General features: G+C 47.9%; 1 protein-coding gene across 1 annotated transcript in view; it reads right to left on the reverse strand.

The window, feature by feature from the left end:
• Nucleotides 1–19,764, reverse strand: part of COL9A3 (collagen type IX alpha 3 chain) — a 34,890-nt gene extending 15,126 nt beyond the window's left edge. The window contains exons 1-17 of the mRNA XM_059863025.1: nucleotides 19,669–19,764; nucleotides 17,113–17,190; nucleotides 12,910–12,945; nucleotides 12,299–12,370; nucleotides 11,994–12,047; nucleotides 8,288–8,323; nucleotides 7,656–7,679; nucleotides 6,701–6,754; nucleotides 6,475–6,528; nucleotides 5,750–5,791; nucleotides 4,288–4,344; nucleotides 2,962–3,015; nucleotides 2,432–2,485; nucleotides 2,270–2,323; nucleotides 1,465–1,518; nucleotides 529–582; nucleotides 79–132 (exon numbers count right to left, since the gene is read on the reverse strand). Coding sequence (XP_059719008.1) covers nucleotides 79–132; nucleotides 529–582; nucleotides 1,465–1,518; nucleotides 2,270–2,323; nucleotides 2,432–2,485; nucleotides 2,962–3,015; nucleotides 4,288–4,344; nucleotides 5,750–5,791; nucleotides 6,475–6,528; nucleotides 6,701–6,754; nucleotides 7,656–7,679; nucleotides 8,288–8,323; nucleotides 11,994–12,047; nucleotides 12,299–12,370; nucleotides 12,910–12,945; nucleotides 17,113–17,190; nucleotides 19,669–19,764 — 927 coding nt within the window. The remainder of the gene's footprint in view (nucleotides 1–78; nucleotides 133–528; nucleotides 583–1,464; nucleotides 1,519–2,269; nucleotides 2,324–2,431; nucleotides 2,486–2,961; nucleotides 3,016–4,287; nucleotides 4,345–5,749; nucleotides 5,792–6,474; nucleotides 6,529–6,700; nucleotides 6,755–7,655; nucleotides 7,680–8,287; nucleotides 8,324–11,993; nucleotides 12,048–12,298; nucleotides 12,371–12,909; nucleotides 12,946–17,112; nucleotides 17,191–19,668) is intronic.
• Nucleotides 19,765–20,353: the final 589 nt, after the last annotated feature.

Consider the following 20,353-nt stretch of genomic DNA (forward strand, 5'->3'; position numbering starts at 1 on the left):
TTTTTGCCTGTTCTGTTTGATCTCCTCACCTGCAAGCAAGACAAACAGCAAGACCTGCATCCTGCTTAATTGACTTACAGGTTCTCCTATGAGCCCACGAGCCCCTGGGTTTCCTTTTGGTCCAGGTTTACCCTAGAAAACAACAATAAATCCTGTGTTAACCTGAAGAACAGTCAACAAAGACTCAAATTCTGTAGGGACATTTCATTCATTTCAGCTGGGTCCTCTCTGTCCACATAAGTATGGAGGTTGTTTTGGGACACAGCAGGAAAGCAGCCCAGTGCTGGATACAGCCCCTGGGAAGATCCTTGATCATTTCAGGGGATGGAAATGCAAGATCTGCTCCCTGTGCTCCAGGCTGTAGCAGCACTTGGACACCTTGCTGCTCAGGCATCTTCAGTAAGAGTTAAACATCTCATTTTTGAGATGATGCTTCCATCCCTTTTGAGTAAATGGAAGGGGCAAAAGCCATGATAAACCTGTGGAACAGTCTCTGGACTGGAGCAAAGGGTGTTTGGCTGCACTTACAGTGTCACCTTTGGGCCCCCGGAATCCCTGAGGTCCTTTGCTCCCTTGGTCTCCCTGTGACAGAGGAGGAAAAGCCATTAAGCATCTTCATCACACAGTGGCAGAGGTTGCTGCTTTGGGGTGAAATGTGGTTTTTGTGGTGTTTGCTTTGGTTTCTGTGCTGTTTTCTGGTGCCAGCAGAGGTGTGAGCACACACAGTCCCCCGAGAGCTGGGCTGCACTTTCTCAGTGACACCCCAATTCCTGACACACCTTCTGCAGCAGGGACCTTGCCAACAATCCCCCAGGACAGAGAACATCTTCCCCTTCATTTAATGAAGCAATTTCTTTAGGCAGAAACAGAGTGGGAGAAAAGCTTTAATATTTACTGTCGAGATCCTGCTGGGTGTAATGAAAGGTTTGGCGAGGAAGCACCTCATTTTGTTTTAGTTTGGATGAATTTCTTCTATAATTGCAGGACTAGGGAGGAGTCCCCAGAGGGTGGTGCTGCAGAAGAGAGCTCTGCAGAAGGATGGGGATGGCATCCTAACACACAGCTATTCCTGCTTGGAGCAAAAATCCTAGAGAGCTGTGGGCACCTGGGAGAAGAGCAGGCTCAGGGGATGTAAGCTCACAAAAGGGTTGATTTTTCCTCCAAAAGTAATGGATATTCCCTTCTCCAGGGCTTGCCCACAGCTGCTGGTGCTCAAGGAAGGGCAGTGAAGCCCAGAGCAATGGAAATGTGGAGAACTCATTCTGGTGTGGGACATGGCAAAGGGAGAGACCCTGTGAGGTCTGGGTCAGGTAAAATAACACTGCTCTGAGTGGAGGGAGAGGGCAAAGGGAATAATCTGCTGGAGGTGGCCAGCACAGCCTCTGCTCACTGGCAGCAGAGCTCAGGAAGGAGGAATAAGCCAGGCTGTGGAGGGCAGGGCCACAGAGAGACTGGGATACATACAGCTTTCCCTGGAGGTCCTGGGATTCCAGGAGGGCCCCTGAATCCAATGTCACCCTGCAGAGGACAGACAGACATCATTGTGAGCCTGGGCTTGGCAGAGGGTGAAGTAACAGAATCCCCACCTGGCACCACAACCTGAGCAAACACAAAAGCCCTGGAAAGACAATCCTGCATCTCCTGCTGGTTTGCAGGACAGACTGCAAACAATCCCACTCTGAACAAAGGGTTTCACTCTGGATCCCCCTTTGTACCTCTGATACTCTGACAGCTTTCATGGCCTTGCTATCTTGATAACACTCTTACTCCTAAACAAATGCATGACTCCATCCAATTCAAAACCATTCAGCCTCTGGGCTGCTGGTCAAGGGACTGAGACAGGAGCCCAAAACCTCAGTGAGCTGGAGATTGACCCTGCTCCCGCTGAGGAGCCTTTGTGTGTCCTTTGTCCATCAGTGCATCTTTGGCTTTTTCTGATAAAGAGACAGACAGAAAGTGAAATGTTCATTAAATGTTTCTCTTTTTTTGTTTTGTTTTGTTTTCCCCCAAGATTCCAGAGCACTGTCAGTGTTGCCCTTTGGTTGGAATGGCTCAGTCTGGCTGGGGCTGACCCTGCCAGTCCCTCGGGTGTGAGGATCCTTCTGACTCTGGGAGGTTGTTCTGATGGAGGGGCTGCAGGGAACAGCCCACACTTTAAACCTTCACCAGTTTCCCAGTGGAATTCAGTAAGGACAAGTGCCACTGGCACCTCTCAAAAGACAAACTGGTGGTGCAGAGGAAAAGAAAAAATCAGAAGTTTTTTTCTTACTCTGTCGCCAGCTGGACCCATTGGACCAGGGAGGCCTCTCAGTCCTCTTGGGCCCTAATTAAGGAAACAAATCAGTTCAAACTCAATCACTTTTGGTAACCAAGGTGACTCCACAGTGACAAGGCCATGGGAGTGGTGGGGAGAGAGGAGGGGGGGGGTTACCTGCAGGCCAACACCTCCGGGAATCCCTGGAGGGCCGGGAGGGCCAGGGTTACCCTGGGACAGAAAAACCAATCAGACAGGAGGAGGGACAGCAGCAGCCTGCAAACACAGCCAGGGACAGCCCCATCTCATTCCTCCTTGAGCTCCCTCCCTCCCAGATTTCTCTACAGAATTTGCTTCTATGTTACAGACAATTTCTATGTGCAAGAACAATCAGATCAGTCAGGAATTTATCCAAGTGATTAAAGCAGGGCTTTTCCTGAGCTGACATCCCTGCATGGCAAAGGACAGCTGTTAATTCAAACTGATCCTAACATGATCATCCTTGGAAAGATGAATTTTCTTGGAGAGCCAGCCCATGGTCCTATAGGGAGAGCAGTGGAACCCAGGGCACTTCAGCCAAAGTAACTGCTCCTTGTTCAGCAAACAGCCTCATTCCTCCCTGCCTCCTTGAAAAAATCCCTGATTTCTTTTTCAAGTTGATTTTAAAGACAAAAATCCTCCCACTTTACTTTTAAATTGAAGTTTACCTTTTCTCCTTGTTTTCCTACTTCTCCAGGCTCCCCTTTGTGACCAGTGTGTCCCTAGAAATAAGAGTTATGATTATTCACATCCCAGTAGAGTCTTGTTTTAAAATTAGGTTTGGTGAGACAGCTGTGAAACCTAAACCCCACATCCCAAATGGCTTTCAGGGAAAACAGTCTGTAGGTGTGCTGTGAATGGAGATCCCTCCTGGGGGAGGCTATCAGGTACCAGTGCCAGCACTGATGCAGGTCCTGAAAATGCCCAGATTTGGTTTTCCAGAGGGACTTGCACTGGACTGAGCTCATGGTCTGGATGTGACTCTCAAACACAGGGACCAGAACTCAGTTCCCATCACCCCAGAAAATGGGGATGAGTCACTCCTGAGAACCCCATTCTCCATTTTTAACCTCCTTTTTTAAATCATCTTTAATGTCTGCATCATCAAGCTTTCAAAGAAATCCAGGTCCCACTGAGAGCTTCACATAAGCTCTGACTCACTTTGTGCTTGGCTCTCTTCCTGAGGCTGGGGGAGAGACCCAGGCTCATTTCAGCCATGGCAGATGTTCCTGCTCACCACAACAAAGGCCCTGGGCACCATTTGCATCATAATTGGAGAGTTTCTCTGGGTTTTCCATTGCATGAGCTATGAATTCTGAGCAGCTATCCCTAAACATTTTGTATTTGTAATGATATTTGTGACTCAGTGCAGAGCCCAAACAGACAGGGGAAGTGGGAAAGGTCACTTCAGGAGGAATTGAGAGCATTTCCCAGGGGTTCTCCCACTCACTGCCAACTTCTAAATGCTGCTAAAAGAACTTGAATCACTTTTTACTTTGTCTCACTGCTGGAGTCCATAACTGCAAGGACATAGAGGGGACAGAGGAGGAGATATTTAACTCCTGAGGGCTGAAAATTTACATACCAGAGGCCAACAAAATAATTCTGTTTAAAATACTTAAACATAAATCTGCCTGCTGCTACACTGGCTATAAAAACAACAATTAAATTGTATTATGTTAATTATGTAAGTTACATTTTGCAGTTTAAGAACTGCTGAGGTCTCTCCAGCTCTCAGCACCTGGTTCCTGAGGCAGCCCTTGACTGCTGCCCCTGTTTGTTGCTGTCCATCAGCTCTGCCCCACTGGCCTTGCAGGGGTTTTTAATCTATGCCAAGGGTTAAATTTCATTTGTAGGCATAAATGCAAATGCATGGCTGCTTTGGGAGCTGTGGAGCCTATCTGTAGAGACTGTGTATACAATTTAATGCCAGGGGCTCAGAGTGGTGTTTATTTTGGGAGACAAATCTGGTATTGCAGGTGATGTTTCCTTACCTTGAAGCCTGGCATTCCTGGGGGGCCTGGGGGACCTGGTGGGCACAGAGCTGGGCACTGCAGGGAGCAGAAACACTTTGGTTCAACAGGCACACAGCACACCCAGGGAGGCTGGCTTCATCCAGGAGGTGAAAAAGTCGTGGGGATTTTGGCTCTAGATTCACTAAATCTGATGGAATCACAGCTTAATAGATTGACCAACATTTCCCTGTGGAACAGGGTCCTGGTACCCCACAAAATAATGATTTATGAATGGCCCACTCCCCTTTGAACATGGACTGGGAGCCTTTCTGAAGGCTGACAGGGTCCACAGCCCAAAATGCTGCAGAACCCAGGTTTCCCACTGAAGTTTCAGTTTCTTTAAATCATCAGGACCATATTAAATCCTCTGCATTAACTGACCCCTATTGATTTCCTTTAGCCAGGTCCTTAAAAAAAGCAAGGACAGGCATCAGAGTTAATTGAATGGCACCAATAAAAACCCAATACCTAAAAGCTGATCTCTGCAGATGTCCAGGGGTGGGAGAGACCAGAACATGCATGGAAATTTAATGAGGAAAAGGCCATGGTCTTGAAACTTTGCAATAGCTCTTAATTTGTTTTGTTGTTTGGTTTTTTTTCTTTTAATACATCTTCAGGCAGCACCTCTGTAGCAAAAATTTAATTTTCCAGTATATTCCACGGGGTAACCTAAATTAAACATGCAGAAATAGCACCATTTCCTATTAACTCCCATGTGATATGCCATCAGGCAGTCTAAACTGACTTGGAGCTTTTTTTGGGACATGCCAATTAGGAAACCAGAGAAGCTGTCACAACAACAGCTGTGAAATCTGCAAATGTCACTTCCATCATTCCTGGACCCAACACTCCTTTGGTTCCCTCGAAAGGAAGGGATCAGGCTTTCTGCTGAGGAAGGAAGCCTAAACAAAGCTCATGGCCATGGAACCCAGGGCCCCACCCCTGGAAAGCTGCACACTCTGCAGAGCAGGACTGGAACAGGAAAGGCTGCTGTCTGTTACCAAATGCTGGACTTGTTTAGCACATGAAGAATGCATGCAAAATGTGCATTTTGGGAAGCAAAAATCGAGGACAAAATCAAAGACTGGTTTGGGTTGGAAGGAACCTTAAAGCTCATCCCATTCCACCCCCTGCCCTGGGCAGGGACACCTTCCACTGTCCCAGGCTGCTCCAAGCCCTGCCCAGTCTGGGCTGGGACACTGCCAGGGATGGGGCAGCCACAGCTTCCCTGGGAAATCTGTTCCAGTGCACATCTGCCTCCTTGAATAAACATTTCAGTCCAGGAAACACACACCCCACTCTGACAAGGTGCTTTAAACCCACACCTGCAGGTCTAAGCAGTGCATGGTAAATGTCTGACACTCCCCCAGCTGTGCCAACCAAAAGTCACATCAGGGATTAAACCAAAGCATATTTTCATGGTACAGAAAGAAAAGCCTACCTGAAGGTCCCCACCGCCATCAGGAAGGGCACCTGGAAGACCCTGCAATTCAGGAATGGTGGCTTTAAATGCAAGGCAAACACCAGGAGGAAACACAATTTCTAGGACAAATTTTACAGACCCAGCTCAGCTGGATCAGCACAAGGCACACACTGAGCCCCAGAGCCCAAAGTGCTGCCCCTGCACCTGGAGTGTCCTGAGTCCCCAAAACAGGCACAGCAGGGGTGAAACCATCCCTGGAGGTGCCAGGGAAGACTTTTGGGCTCTGGGTGGTGAAGGCAGCAATTAGAGAAGAGCAGCTGTGCCTGGCTTCATCCTGGCCTTGGGAAAGACCCCCCAGTCCCACTGTTCAACACTCCAGAGGCCACAGCAAGCCCAGAGCAGGGACTTGACTGCAAGTGCCCACTTGCTGGCCCTACAAGCACAGACCCTGATCCAAGCTCTAAAACCTTCCTTGAGAGAACAACAAGCCCACCCTGTGCCCTGTGTGCCACAAAAGTGGGGTTCTTTGGGTGCCTCCTCACACAGAGCACAAATAACAAACAGGAGATCATCACCAAAACACCCAAGGGCAGCTGGGGAAAAGTCCCTGCTCTCCTCAGGACATGGTGTTTGTGCCCTGCTGAATGCTCATGGCAGTGGCAACCAATAAAAAGTGCAGCAAGAAGAAAATTCCAGACTCCCCCCAAGAATTTTCTCAGATTTATTTGCAAGTCTCAACTTACAGGAGGCCCAGGTGGTCCAGGAGGCCCTGGGAATCCTGGCAGACCAAAAGGTCCCTAAAAGGAGAGAAAAATGGTAAGAGTTCCCTTTCAGTGTAAATGCAAGGGGATGTGAGGGGTGGCTAGCAAAATATCACTTCAGAGAGAGGTAAGAGACAAAAATTAAACTCATTCTTCTGTGGCTGTGGCACAGTCAGTAAATGAGGATTAAATGGTAGGAGAAACTCACAGAAGGGCCCCGAAATCCTTGTCCCCCTGGGAGCCCACTGGGTCCTGGAGGCCCCTGTTGAACAGAGAGGAGAGCTTTAATGTCTGTGCTGACCTTGGCACCCCAAAGCCTGGGGGTACCCAGCAGCTGTGATGCCTTGAGAGGCTGCCTGGAGCAGGGGCTAGACTGAGTGAAAGGAATAAAGCAGGGATTTATTGAAAGGCCTTCACAGGATGCACCTTGGGCAGGGCAAGAGCCCAGCCAGGGCTACACCCAAGATGGCCACGAGTCCCAAGTTCTCAGACTTTTATCAGTTTTGGTCCATTTCCATATTGGGGTTAAATGTCCAATCCCAGCTCCAGGTGATGCAGTCCCACCCTCCCAGGCTGCTCTCCTCCATTCCCTGTTTGCACTTTCTGGGGATGGAGCTGCAGTGGTGTCCTTGGTTCTCAGGCTGGAAGAGGATTGTTCTGAGTGACTGAGCTGTGAGGAGAGCTTGCTAGCACTTTATATGAAGTTCAGAGCTCCATACTAATGCAGTACAGGATCTGGAAAACCTGACAGCTCAAACTGAAGGCATCACTTGGGCTGTCCCCATTTGCCCAGTCCCCCCAAGGAGCTCCATCCTGCACCACACCAGCAGCTTCCCAATGCACATCTCCCTTTTTAATCCAAAAATTCCCCTGGAATTCACGGCCAGTCTGCACCCCTCAGGCACAGGGCAGCTCCCAGGAGCCCACCAAACAAAAGCTGCCCCAGGGTTGGTCACTCCCAGTGTTTACAAGGCTGCTGTGCCTTGAGTTTACACCAGAGCCAGGGTGGGGGCAAGGATAAAAAGCACACAGGGTCAATGATCTGCAGGACTCCTGGCACAGTAGAAGGATCTGAGACCTGGGGTGGGTTTGCAACTCTCAGAGTATCCAATAAAATCAGAATCTTAATTTATAATTTTTTTTTAAATATTCTTATTACTTACTGGAGGTCCTGGTAGTCCTTTGCCCTGAAAACAACATTGAAACAGTAAAAGATCACTCAGAAAATGAGCACACAGCAATAAAACAAAACCTGAAAAGACACTGCTATTTTTTTTGTTGTTGTTATAAGTTTCCTTATTGCTCCCTTGCCCCATTATAATGATTATAATTTGCAATCAGAGCAGGGTTTTGATGAACTCTTTTGCTGCCTCTAATAATTTGTATTCCCTTTCCATCTCTGTTACCTTTGAGACATCTGTAAGAAGAGAGATGTGTGGTGACACAAGGGTGGGACGTGGAGAGGAAGAAAACATTCCAGTTTATCTATTTCTCCTTTTTCTTTTCCTTTTAATTCTGACTAGACATTAGATAATGTCTGGTAATTGTGACAGCATTTGATGTGTCAGTCTGTGTCCCAGGCTGGTTTGCCTTAAGAGCACCTCAGAGAACAAAACCAGGTCTGTGTTACCAGAACAGGTCACACATACACATTTAAACATTTCAAACAATATATTCACTCATTCAGGCTTTGATCCTTCTGTTTGGGACACAAAGCTTCCCATCCTCTCTTGGTGATGGCTTTGGCACAATATTCCACACTTGCATCCCATGAGCTGCTCTGGGAGGTACTTACAGCTGGTCCAGGTGGCCCAGCAGGTCCTAATGCACCCTGTGGGAATAAAAGAGGATAAAAATCATCAGGGATAAAAGAGAAACCTCCATATGGGGAGTCACCAAGGCCTGCTCTCCTTGACACCAATCTTTTCCTGGAAACTCCTTGCAGAAGCAGGACAGAACTGGAGATGCTCAGCTGAATTCACACATATAAGGACAAAAACTTATGGATAATTACTCTGGAAGTCCCAGCTGGCCTCAGATGAATATCTAATATATCATTCATGAATATCTAAATGTTCATAACTTGAATTCCATCTACTTGAAATATTCCCATTCATAAGACACTCAAATTATAGATCCAATAACTAAGTTTCCTAAAACTATTAACAGAATTTGGATTTGTTCTAGTGAATTTTATTAATTCATCTATTTTCCTTTCAAGCAAAGCCAAAGATTTGGCAGCTTCTGCTTCTTCACTTGCTTCCTTGGCAATTCCCCCATCTCCTTTTCCCAGTTTGCATTCCCACTCTTAGGCTTGACTGGAGCTTGGTGAGCTCATGGCTTAGACTGGAATCAAGTCACTCCTGAAGCTGTGAAGCTCCTGCTTGACTGGAGACAAGAGCACAGAGAGGCCTCCTTAACCCCTTTGCTGCATTGCAGAGCTGCCAGCTGGCCAGCAGGCTGTAAAATTGATTATGGGGGATAATTCTGAACCAGAATCCCAGAATGGTTTGGGTTGGAAGGGACCTTAAAGCTCATCTTGTCCCACCCCCTGCCATGGACAGGGACAGCTTCCAGGACACCAGGGTGCAGGACAAAGCAGGGACATCTTGCACAGGGACAGAGCTTCCATGGGCTCTCCCCAGCCCAAACCTCCTTCCCAAGCATCCCCAAAATGCTGCACAGAAACATCTTGAGCAGATTCCCTGAGCTGGAATTGCATGGTGCCTGCCCCTGGGAGCAGGAGAACCAGGTGGATGGGCTGACCTGGAGAACATCCCAGCACTCTGTGCCCCCAGGGAGGACACCTGCCCTCTGCTCCTGCTCTGGGGGCCAAAGGAGATCAGAAATGCTCTTTCTGGTTAAGCTTAAGGAGAAGGACTCAGAGGACCCAAGGCCTTGCTAGGAGTGGTCTTGTGAGCAGAGGACTGTAACCCAATAAAAATCAGCTGTGCTGTGAATGTCAGCTCATTCATTTCTCCTGCTGCAGGTTACCCTGCTCTGCCCCCAGTCACTTTTATCTGCAGGCTAAAAATCCTCACAACTGCTGCTGGCTTTAAGGGACCAGCTGGGATTCCTCCTGCAAGGAAAACATTGAATTCCTGGCACCTCCTCACTTGCACCCTGGTTCTGAAAGCAGCTGCATCACCCCTTTCTGCTTTATCCAACGGGCCAGAAAGATGGCAGAGCACCCAAAATGCCAAACTTTGGCCCTTTGCTCCCTAGTTCTGACACCTTGGAGGGTGCAAGGAGCAGAATGCAGCAGTGAACATTCCTGGTAAGGTAAGAGATTGTGAAATCCCTGAATGAGCTGATGCTACTGCATTAAGGCAAAGGAAAGACTCTAATTTACATCTCAATTTTAATAACATTGACTCAACTCATTCTCCTGGTAACAATGTTCTTTCTCTTTTGATTAGAAAACACTATCACCATTATTTTTCATTTTGTAGCAATTTACCCTGTGAATAGACAGCTATGGAGAGTAGAAACACTTGATTATTATGACATTCATAAACAGAAGTGAATAATTATGTTTTCCTTATTGCTTTCACTGGAAAGCAGCAAACTTCCAAATGGCCTTTGAGAACTTTCCAATGAAGGACCCCAGTGTCTAACATGGGAGTCAGGACCCAGCTCAACTCCAGCTAAAAATAAAGGGGTGTTAAAATTGAAAAGCAAGTAGACTTGATCTAATCAGTCTTTAAGCAGAAGCAGGAGAAAAGCTAATGGATTCTGAGAGCAGCAGGAGATATTTTAGACAAAAATCTTTTCGGAAATGTTTGGCAATAAATCATTACTGAAAACTGGCTTCCATGAGCTCACTTCCCTATGCTAAACAGCTTTGCTCTCAGACACACCAGTTCAAAAAACTAGGCTTATTTGGAAGAAATCAGAGTGTTAAGCACGAATTCAAACCCACAGCAATAAGCAAACAGCTTATTTCTGTGAGTCCTGCAAGACTGAGATGTGTTCCACAAGACAGGGAGAAAAAAAGCAAGTCAGGCTAACAGTGCTGTCCACTTAGAGTGCTAAAGCTTTCAGAGGTCTTCCCTTTCCCCAGGATTTTATCAGACCAATTAAAACAATTTCCCAGATGGACCAGTGACCTTGAAAAGCTCCCATAAATGAGGGGGGGTCCCAGGTCTGTCCCATGCTGCCAGACTGAGTTACAAGGAAGGGGAGAGCCCAGCAAACCCGAGTGTGTCTGTCTGTCTGTCTGTCTGGGGCAGCCAGAGGGGAATTCCTGTGCCCAAAACTCATCTGCTCAATTACCCTGCAGGGCAGGAACTGTGTGCTAACGTGGGCATGGCACTGCCACCCAGCCCCAAACAGGGCCCAGCACTGCTCACAGCCTTGCACAGGTGGTCCATCTTCCCCCCTTTAAAAGGCAGGGATCTGCTGCCAGGTGCTGCTGGGCTCTTGCCACAGAATGTCTGAGAGTGGCCAGGATCTGGCAGGCCTGCATCTCTGGGGAGAAAAATGGGCACAAGGGACAGAAAAGGAGTGGGGTTTAGGGGGGTGGTGATGGACAGAGGCTTGGAGCTGTGACCAGGATATTTGGGTCCTGTCACCCAACTTTGCCAGTGGCCACGCAGACTTTGCCTGTCACATGGGAAAGGAAGAAGAAAATATCACAAATACATGGCTGTGCTGCTCATCCCCTAAAATAACTCACAGATTTTTTAGATTTCAGTAAGTCCTTGGGCCAACAAGTGGATTATTGGGATATATTGAACAGGGGACAGAAATCCAGCCCATGACTGCAGCCCTGAGTCCAGGAGGCCAGCAAGCCAGCTGTGGACACAAGCCTTATATTCCCATCTGGGAGACAGGAGAACAGCCATGCTGGATCACAATCTGTGCTGAGTGGCTCATTAGTGATCATTCCTTAATGTCACAGGGAGGCCCAAGAGGGGTGATGACTGTGGATGATCTGAAGGACATCTGTATCATCTCTGGCAGTTGTTTCTCTGTCCCTGTGGTGCCCCTCAGCAGAGATAGAATACGCAGAAAAAACTCATTTCTTGCTAGGCTGGCTGGGGAACACTATAGCAACTAATAATGCAACCATATGGACAGTTCCAGAAATAATGAAAGGCAAAAGTGCAAACAATTAATACACAGTAGCATTAATTATAAACAACACAGATCTGCCAACTCTGACTGCAAATAAAGGCCAAAATAACTTCATTTTGATAAACTTCACCATTGAGTCTGTTGTCTGCTTCAAGAAACTTTTTGGATACTTGAAAATATCCCCAGCACAGCCACCACTGAGGCAACCCAAGGAGGTTCAAAGCCCTGTGAAAGAAAGGTGGATTTCATGCCCTGCTTAATGAAAAGCCACCTGGGGTGCATTTCAAGGATCCAATATTCTGCAAGGGTTTACATCAGAATCAGCACTTGAACATCACCAATTTACAGCAGAATGTGAAAGCCATCCCCACACTCAGTGACAATGACCATTCAAAGGGACGTGGATCCAATGAGGTACTCACACGGTCTCCTGGAGGCCCATTTGGGCCAGGGGGGCCATCAGTTCCTGTTAAACCCTGTAAGAAAAACCCAAAAGATCAACAGAGTGCCATCCTGTCAGCAACACATCTCAAAATTGTTCTCACATTCCTTAATTCAGCCCAGAATTGCTTCTCCTTCAATTTTTCCTGACATACAAGACACAGATGTAGGTCCAGGACTCCCATTCCTTCTCCAGCAGGCACAGAGAAGTTGACACACATCAGGAAAACTCTCCTGCCTGGGTGAAAGGCTCAAAAATCCTAAGAAAAGATGACAAAATACTCACATCCACTCCAGGAAGGCCAGGCAATCCAGCTTCACCTGCAGCTCCAGGCTTCCCTGGTGCACCTTTTGGCCCCTACATGAGTAAACAGTCAATTATTATAACAAAATAACAGGAGAAACACGGCAAGGATGCCAGGATGGAAGCTCATTTGTTGATGTGTTAATCCTACACCGTGCAACATGGCAGAATCCCAAAAAGAGAGGTGAATCTTGCTATGAATCCATATCCAAATCCTAAATTTCAGTGCTTTGGCTCATTCCCAAAGCAAAGGGCTCTCTCTGGTACAGGGTTGAGCACCCCTTGGCAGGCTGAGGGGCTGAAGCAGACTCAGAGCAGTGCCAAAAATGACCATGTAATTTGGCTTGGTGCCATGACACCTGTCCCCACACAGGTGATGCACCAGCTTTGTCTCACTGATCTCATTCATTAATTTAACTTTCATTCTGTTTCACTGATAGCAACAGAGCAGGGGAATGTGTTTGTCCCCTGAGCATCCCCACTCCTGGGCATTCTGTGGCAGATGAAGAGGAAAATGAGGCTGTAAGTGCCAGCTCATGTCCTGTGTCCTCTGGAAAGGAGGGACAAGAAAATACCAAGCAGGAAATACTTACTGGTGGGCCTGGCAAACCAGGAGGGCCTGGCTCTCCCTAGAGGAAAGAGGAAAAAGTGTTAGTGCTGAATCTTTGCTGACTTTTTCCAACAAGGGTGCTCCCAAACTTCTCCTCGTGCCCACTCCAATATCTACCTGGCTCAGTCTCATGAGCTGATGCTCTAAACCCTGCTGCCCCCTAAGCAGGATGAGCCTGCATAGCCTTTTCCAACACCTGCAGTAGCAGATTTGGGGGATCCACATCCCCAGCCCCCCAGAGAGAGCCACTGCTCCTGAACAGTGCCCCAGAACATTCCACTCCTTCCAGACATGGTTAGAATTTATTTGCACTTGGGATTGGCTGCCAGTGGGGCAAGCTGGATGGGTGTCACAGCTTCCAAACATCTTCCTGGTGATACAGGGATCAACTCCAGCTTTCCAGGGCACAGCATGGAGCTGTGGTACTGCCAGGAGCTGGGGATTATACCACAAAGTGCAGAATGAACAAGCTGTCTACAATGATTTTCTTCATATGACTAAACCTGGACAGGGAAAGCAAACAAGCACAGCCCCCAACTGATTTCCACCTAATCCAATTGCACCATCTGCATTAAACACAATTTTCATACAATATTTCAAAAGCACTCTATTTTTTCTCTATTGTAATAAAAAGAAACTTTTAAGAGCAGCATTAAAGGTGCTTGTGAGACAACATTTTGTAAGTCTTGAATCACTTCTTCCAGCTCAGCCAGTTGTAATGCCATTCATGAGAGTGTGTGTGGACTCCAGACAAAGATTTGCATTTCATTGTTAGGCCCCAAAAGAAGCAAACATTTGTGAACAGGAGGAAGCTTGACTGGAGCTTGGTTTCCAACTCATCCCACAGAAAACCACTTTGTGTCCCAGCCCAGAGGGTACCTGCCCTCCTGGCTGCAGGGTAAGTGCACTGAAGATTGTGAGAGCTACTGTGGGTGAGCAGAAGGGAAGGGGCAACCCTGGAAGGAAAAGATCTCTGTGGAAGAAGGGTGGATATCAACAGAGCAAGGCTGGAAATAACACCATCCCTCCCACCATGGGGCTGCTAGGAGGCAGGAGGTGTATGCAGAGCACCTTTACAGCACCTTTCTATGTTTACTGGGAGGGCTGGGGGCAAATCCCTCCAGCCTGGAGCTGCTCAGGATTTATGTCCTGCACACTGACTGACCAGATGGTTCCTGAACAGAGGCATCTTTATGCTCTGACTTGCTGAAGCAACTCCTTCAGTGTCCTTTGCCCACAGCTTTTCCATAAATAGTTACCATAGCGGGCTGGGGACGGGTCCCTGCCCAGGAAATGAAAGGAGCAGTTCTTTGGAAATGAAAAGGCAGCTGGAAGTGGCTCTAGGGGTGGTTTGCTCCCTCCTCCAGCACCTGGGATTGCCAGCCCCTTGCATTTTTCCTTTCCTCTGTGGTGGGAATCTGCACAGGGAGGTCACAGCACCAGCAAAGGCAGCTGGGGACCATCTGAAAGCTTGATCCTGTGGTGGAGCCCTGCAGGACTCTGCAGGAGCACCAGAACTTCAGAGACTGAATCCAAAGCCTAATCAGGGTAAGCACCCCCAATGCCAGGTCACTGGGAATTAGAGCAAGGGCTGTCAGCAAGAGGAAATGCTCTCCTGGTGCTTTGTGGAAGTTTACTCCTTCTCAGCAAGTCAAGGCAGGAGACAGAAAGCAAAGGGGAAAAAAAAAAATCTTGATTTTTGAAAAGTGACAATTGCTTATTAGCAATTTAGGGAATTACATCTCCAGAAATAATTCACAGGAACTTGTCACTAATTCTTTCCATCAAAGCATGCTGTTTCTAGTCTTGGGAGAGAGGGATTTTGCTTGTTACTGGGTATGAAACGAGAAGCTTGTTAAAGGCTTTAATTATAAAATATTTCAGAGGGACTTAATGTTTCAGCTCCCCCTGAAAGGCAGGGATGAAAGCTGGACCTTTGAGAAATTGTGCTGATGGAGTTCATCCAAGGAGATATCCTGAATAATTCAGCTGCATGCTCTGCACCTCTCAGTGCTCACAGCTGATGGCAGGAGACTGCTGAACACCTCAGCAGCACTTCCACACCACTTTCATCCAAAGTCATCTGTCACACTGACCTGGCTGGAGTGGCTTACAGAGTTCAGGAATACAGAGCAGAAAATTTTCAATTGCAATTTAAGAAAAAAGTCTCAGCACCAAAAGAAAAATAAAATAATGGTTTCACTCTGCAGTGGCATAATTGACACTGCCACTCAGAATCCACATGACCCTCCCCATGCAGCACTAGGAAAATGTAGAACAGTGCTGAATTTTATTTACCATCATTTTTTGGATTGTACTGACAAAAAAAGGACAGCTCATAAGCAGGGAGGCTGTGTGACTCTGCCCAACACCAGCCACAGCCCAGCATCTCCTCCTGTGCAACTCCTGAAAGGACTCCATGTCCTGTTGAGGAGCAGGAGCCATCCTGGAACCTTCCCTGGACAGCCAAGCCATCTCACCTGAACAGGGACCTGACAACCTCTATCCATATGAGGGATGGGCTTCAAGTTCAAATTAGAGATTATTTCTGTGTAGCCAAAATTCCAGGCTGAAGCTGGGACTGCAGGATTTGCACCTCAAACACTTCACCCAGCCTTTTGATTTAGTAGGACTAAGTTCTTCATTAATTGGAGGTTGTTATTTGAGCCTGTCCCACGGGGAGCCTTCCAAAGCTCTTAGTTGTGGATAAAGGGGTGTAGGTCCACACGACTGACACCTCCCTGGGCTCCTGTCTCCAAGAGCAATCAGAGGCCATGCTGGTGCTGTTCCAGAGTTAAATGTCCTGTAGAAAGCAGGAACTGAACAGCTATGGGGTTTCTTTCCATTTTCTCTCCCCAGAAGTTGAAACTTGAAGTCTGAAGGGCTTCATCCTTCCCAAACTCTTCTTTTTGCTTTCACAGTGGATCACAGCCAGCCCTGCTGCAGGGACTCCACTGCTGCAAAGGGGAACCAGTGTCCTTTGCCCTCTTCTGGGTGTCCCCTGAAGCCTTTTGTGACACCACAAAAAGCAGCTGGAAGCTGCTGAGGTGCCAGCACTGAACGTCTCTCACCACAAAACCAGAGGGAGATTCCCAGGAATACAGACTCCTTTAGCCAAAAGGACACTCAGAGGGAGCAGCTGGAAATCAATGAGGTTCTCTCTTCAGCCCAGCCTGGCCCAGGGAGCTGCAGGGAACGCTCCCCACTGCAGGCACAAACACTCCTTGTTCACCATGTACCAGGGAACTCAGACATTTTGTTTTTTTAACCTCCTTATTCAAAAGAAAATGACCTGCATGGAATGAATAGATTTTTTCAAGGTTGCTTAAGGGCCCAGTTCCAATAAATGCACTTCAGATGAGCTTTAAAAACCCCTGCACTATTCCATAGGCAGCTCAGAGAGACAAGAGCTGCTCAAACTGGAAATCCAAGCAGGAACCCAGATTTTGCATTTGATGTGGTCTTGCTGAAGGTCCATCTGATGCTCATTTTATCCACTGCCAACTACAGGACACAATTCAGTCCTTATCCAACAGATGCACAGAAGCATTTTTAATTTCTATGGAAACACCAATTAAAAGTAACAGAACAAGATTTTCTCCTCCATTAAGTCCTGGGTTATGTTGTCTTCTCCCTCTGCAGGAGGTGTAAGGAGCTGCCTGATGAAACAAAGGCTCTTCATTTTATTTGCCTTTTGGGCCACTACAAACTCATGTCTGGCAACACAAGAGCCAAATCCTGACACATGCCGTGCCAAAGTGAGAGATAACCATGATGACAATATTGAAATAAACTAATAAGACAAATGCAGTGTCCAGTGCTGCACTTTTGAGTCTCTTGTAGCTCCTCTATAAATGTAGATGCTCTGAAGCATCACATAAATCTGTCTTTGAACAGCTGAACATGCACTGACCCCACACACATCACACCCCTGCACTCACCCCTGCACAAAAAGAGAAATATTCTACTCTGCAAGCAGGGTCACAAACCCCTGAGCTCTCCCTGGGGACAGGGGATTGATCCTGCCAAGAACCTGCTCAGCACCCCCACTGGCTGTTCAGCCTCCTGCAGAACAGGACAGGGATTTTGCAGGTCCATCCCCCAGGGATGCCCAGAGGATCTGGAGAGCAGGAGCAGCTTCTCTGCCCACCCCTGGCCCCAGCCAGCCCTGCCCTGTGCCACTCACATCGATGCCGTCCTTGCCAGATGGTCCAGGGGGTCCTGGTGGTCCAGGAGGGCCTTGTGGTCCAATTCTTGGAAGGGACTGGGGAGAAGTGAGAGACAAGAGCTTGTTTTTCCATCAGAAGGAACACATGGGGTAGATCAGAAATCACTGGCAAAATCCTACAGCTTAACACAAAGTCTGCACCCCCTGCCAGCCTGGGTGGGCTCAGAGTTGCTCCAGAGCAGTGCAAGGCTCTTTGGAAAACCCTTTTGAGTGAGCACATCCCCAGCTCCTTTTACTGGTGGCCTATACTGGGAATGCAAACTGGTCACTGGGCAGCAAAGGGGTTTTGTTGTATAGAAAATTGTTCTGACTACAGGCACGTTTTGGGTTGGGCAGGGGAGGAGATGCAAAGCCCATGGAAAAAAGTGCCAAGTGCTTGGTAGAAATAATGAATTTATAGCCCCAGACTGATGGGGTGATGGCAAAGCCAGGCAGACACCAATGAAGACAGAAGGAGAAAGGGACAGTCTCCTTTCTGAGCAGGGTGCCCCCTGAAAATCTGGGATTTTGGAAAGGTCTGAGGTGGGGGGAAGGAGAGAAAGGTCCAATAAATGACTTCTGTGTGGAGAGGGCTCCAGAGAGCAGCTTACTGTTGCTTCAGGGAACAAAGGTTTCATTGTAGAAGCAGCTCTGCTCACAGCAGAGTTCTGAATTCCCAAGCCAGGCTGCAAAAATTCCTCACTAACAATGAAAAACTCACTAAGGAGTCACTTCCCCAGACAATAATATTAACACCAGACAGGGAAGTTTAATACAGCTTCATGTCTCAAGTGAGCAATGGTTAAACATGCTGAAAGTGTAAAATCTGAAAATTGATTGAGGGAATGAGCAAGAAATTCTGATTCAGATAAAGACCCAGATCAGATCAGTTTCACTGGAGATCTGTTACTTCATTGAAAAAGCAAACTCTTGAATCAACAGATCTTCCCTTTCCAAGGCTTTCCCTCTCATAATTGCAGTTCTGAATGGGAAAACACCACTTCTACAGAAACAGAAAGCAGCAGTTTTTACACCTACCCACGCAGGTAAAACCCAGGTGCACATTTGTAATGAACTTCAGAATAATAACTGCCTATTGGCACGTTTCACCCCACAGGTACAACACACACTCTTTTTTACCCTTACAAGCTTTCCCCTGAGCATGAGACACAAATGAGGTTTCTCACCTGAGCTGATGCTGTGGCCAAGAGCTGACACAGGGAGAGGAGCCCAAGAGCAGAGATTCCAGCCATGGTGCCCAGGCTCTGCCTCTCTCCCTTTCCTCCAGGCAGCCAAACCCTTTCTCCTCCGGGGTCCAGCAGATCCCTCCTCCTCCTCCTGGCTCTCAGCTTACAGAGCAGAGACTCCTCGCCTCCAGATAAACCTGTGGCTCCAGCTGGAGCAAGGGAGAGGGGCCGAGCTTGGAGGAGAGGAGGTGGGAGAAGGAGGGGGAGCAGCAGGCAGCAGAGCAGCTCTCACTCATGCCCTGCTGAGCAGCCCCAGCCTCCTGCTCCAGGAGCCTCTGGAAGGGCTGGACTGGAAGAAGGGACACAAGAGCAAAACTGGGATACTCCAGCTGCAAACACAAAGCTGTTCCTAAGGTCTCACCCAGGATATTTCCCAAAGCCCATCACCACCTCTGTGCTGGACAGGCAAAAAGGAACAGGGTGAGTTTTTTAGTGAATTTTCCATTTTTCACCTAACTCCAGCAGGGACATTAAGAAACCTGTAACAGTGCATGATCACCACAGAGAAATGCACTTACTGCTTAGTGAGGTGCTTTGTTAGCTCTGAGGTTGCTCACATCTGGTTTCAATGGATTTTTTAGGGTGATCTGAAGAACACTGATTCCATGAGAAGTGATGAATGATGGGCAGAAAACTCAATCACAGACAGAAGATAGAAGTTCAAGGAAAAAGGAGGAACATTCTCAAAGGCACAAAGAAGTATTTGAAATGCTGTAAGGAAGGAGGACAGTTCCCTGCCTGGTGACCCCAAATGGCAAGAGATTCATGGAGATGCATCTCCTGCAATGAGCTTCATGATCCCCTTTATTGATTAAAGGCAATTTCATCCAAAGCAGGGCTTGGACGTGGAGAGGAATGGTGGCCAGATTCCTCAGGCTTGAAATGACACAGTTCATCTGGTTAGGAACACAAGAAGTGAAAAATCAAATCTGAGGAAGTGAAATACCTGACTTTAGCTTGGCACCTTTGCAACAGGAGGCTTGTAGGAGCACACAGTGTTTGTGTGACCAGCTCCCAGCAGCCAGGATTCCTAAAGCTTTGGCAGAGGGATCAAGGACTCAGATCTACCAAGTTCCCACAAGATTCTGTGGAACAGGCAGGTGGGGACAGAAAGGCAATGTGTGTCTCTAAGTCTTCTGATGGCTTCAGAGTAACTGGAATCCTTTATTAGACAGCCCAAACCCCAAAGAGGAAGAGCAGCTTTGCACAGCTTCTGCCTCCACCTCCACACTGAGGCCAGCTGGTGGCAGGAGGGAAGGCAAAGGAGACCCAAATTCCTCAGCCACACCTTGTCCAGAGCAAGCCAGGGCTTGGGGGGCTGCAGCAGGATCCTGTCCACAGCCAGCACATGAAGGGCCCTGGGAGTGCTCACCTTTAAGACCATCCCCCATTTCCAGTAACCCTCCATCCCACACCCACAGGCAGCAAGCTGAGGGGACACAATGACTTAGAGGCAATATTAGCACAAACCACCCCTGTTCTTGTGTCCTGAGGGGGAAAAAACCCTTAACTGAAGCTCCCACAGCCAGGCTGGGCGGGAGCCCCAGGGAATGCTGCAAGCAGAGTCCAGGTTTGCTCAGCAGAGCACCACAACACCTGTGGGAGAAGAACTGCAGAAGCAATACAAAACATTCTGAAACAAGCAGATACCCCTGGATCCCTGGAAGTGTTCCAAGCCAGGCTGGATGGGGCTTTGAGCAACCTGGTCCAGGGGAAGGTGTCCCTGGCCTTGGCAGGGAGGCTGGACCAAGATAAACTTTGAGGTCCTTTCCAACCCAAACCATTCTGCAATTCTATGATTTCCAAGCACATCATTAAACAAGCAGCATGGGGGGGTCTTTTCCTCTAAAACATTCACTGGGCACGTTTTAGAGGTGGAAGAAGACTGGGCATCACCTCCACAGGGAGGAAACAGCAGCTGTGTGCCATGGTGAGCCCAGCAGAGCACCCACTTGTTGGGGGGAACCAAGCAA

This window comes from Haemorhous mexicanus, chromosome 18 (genome assembly GCF_027477595.1).
Source record: "Haemorhous mexicanus isolate bHaeMex1 chromosome 18, bHaeMex1.pri, whole genome shotgun sequence".
Classification (NCBI taxonomy): Eukaryota; Metazoa; Chordata; class Aves; order Passeriformes; family Fringillidae; genus Haemorhous; species Haemorhous mexicanus.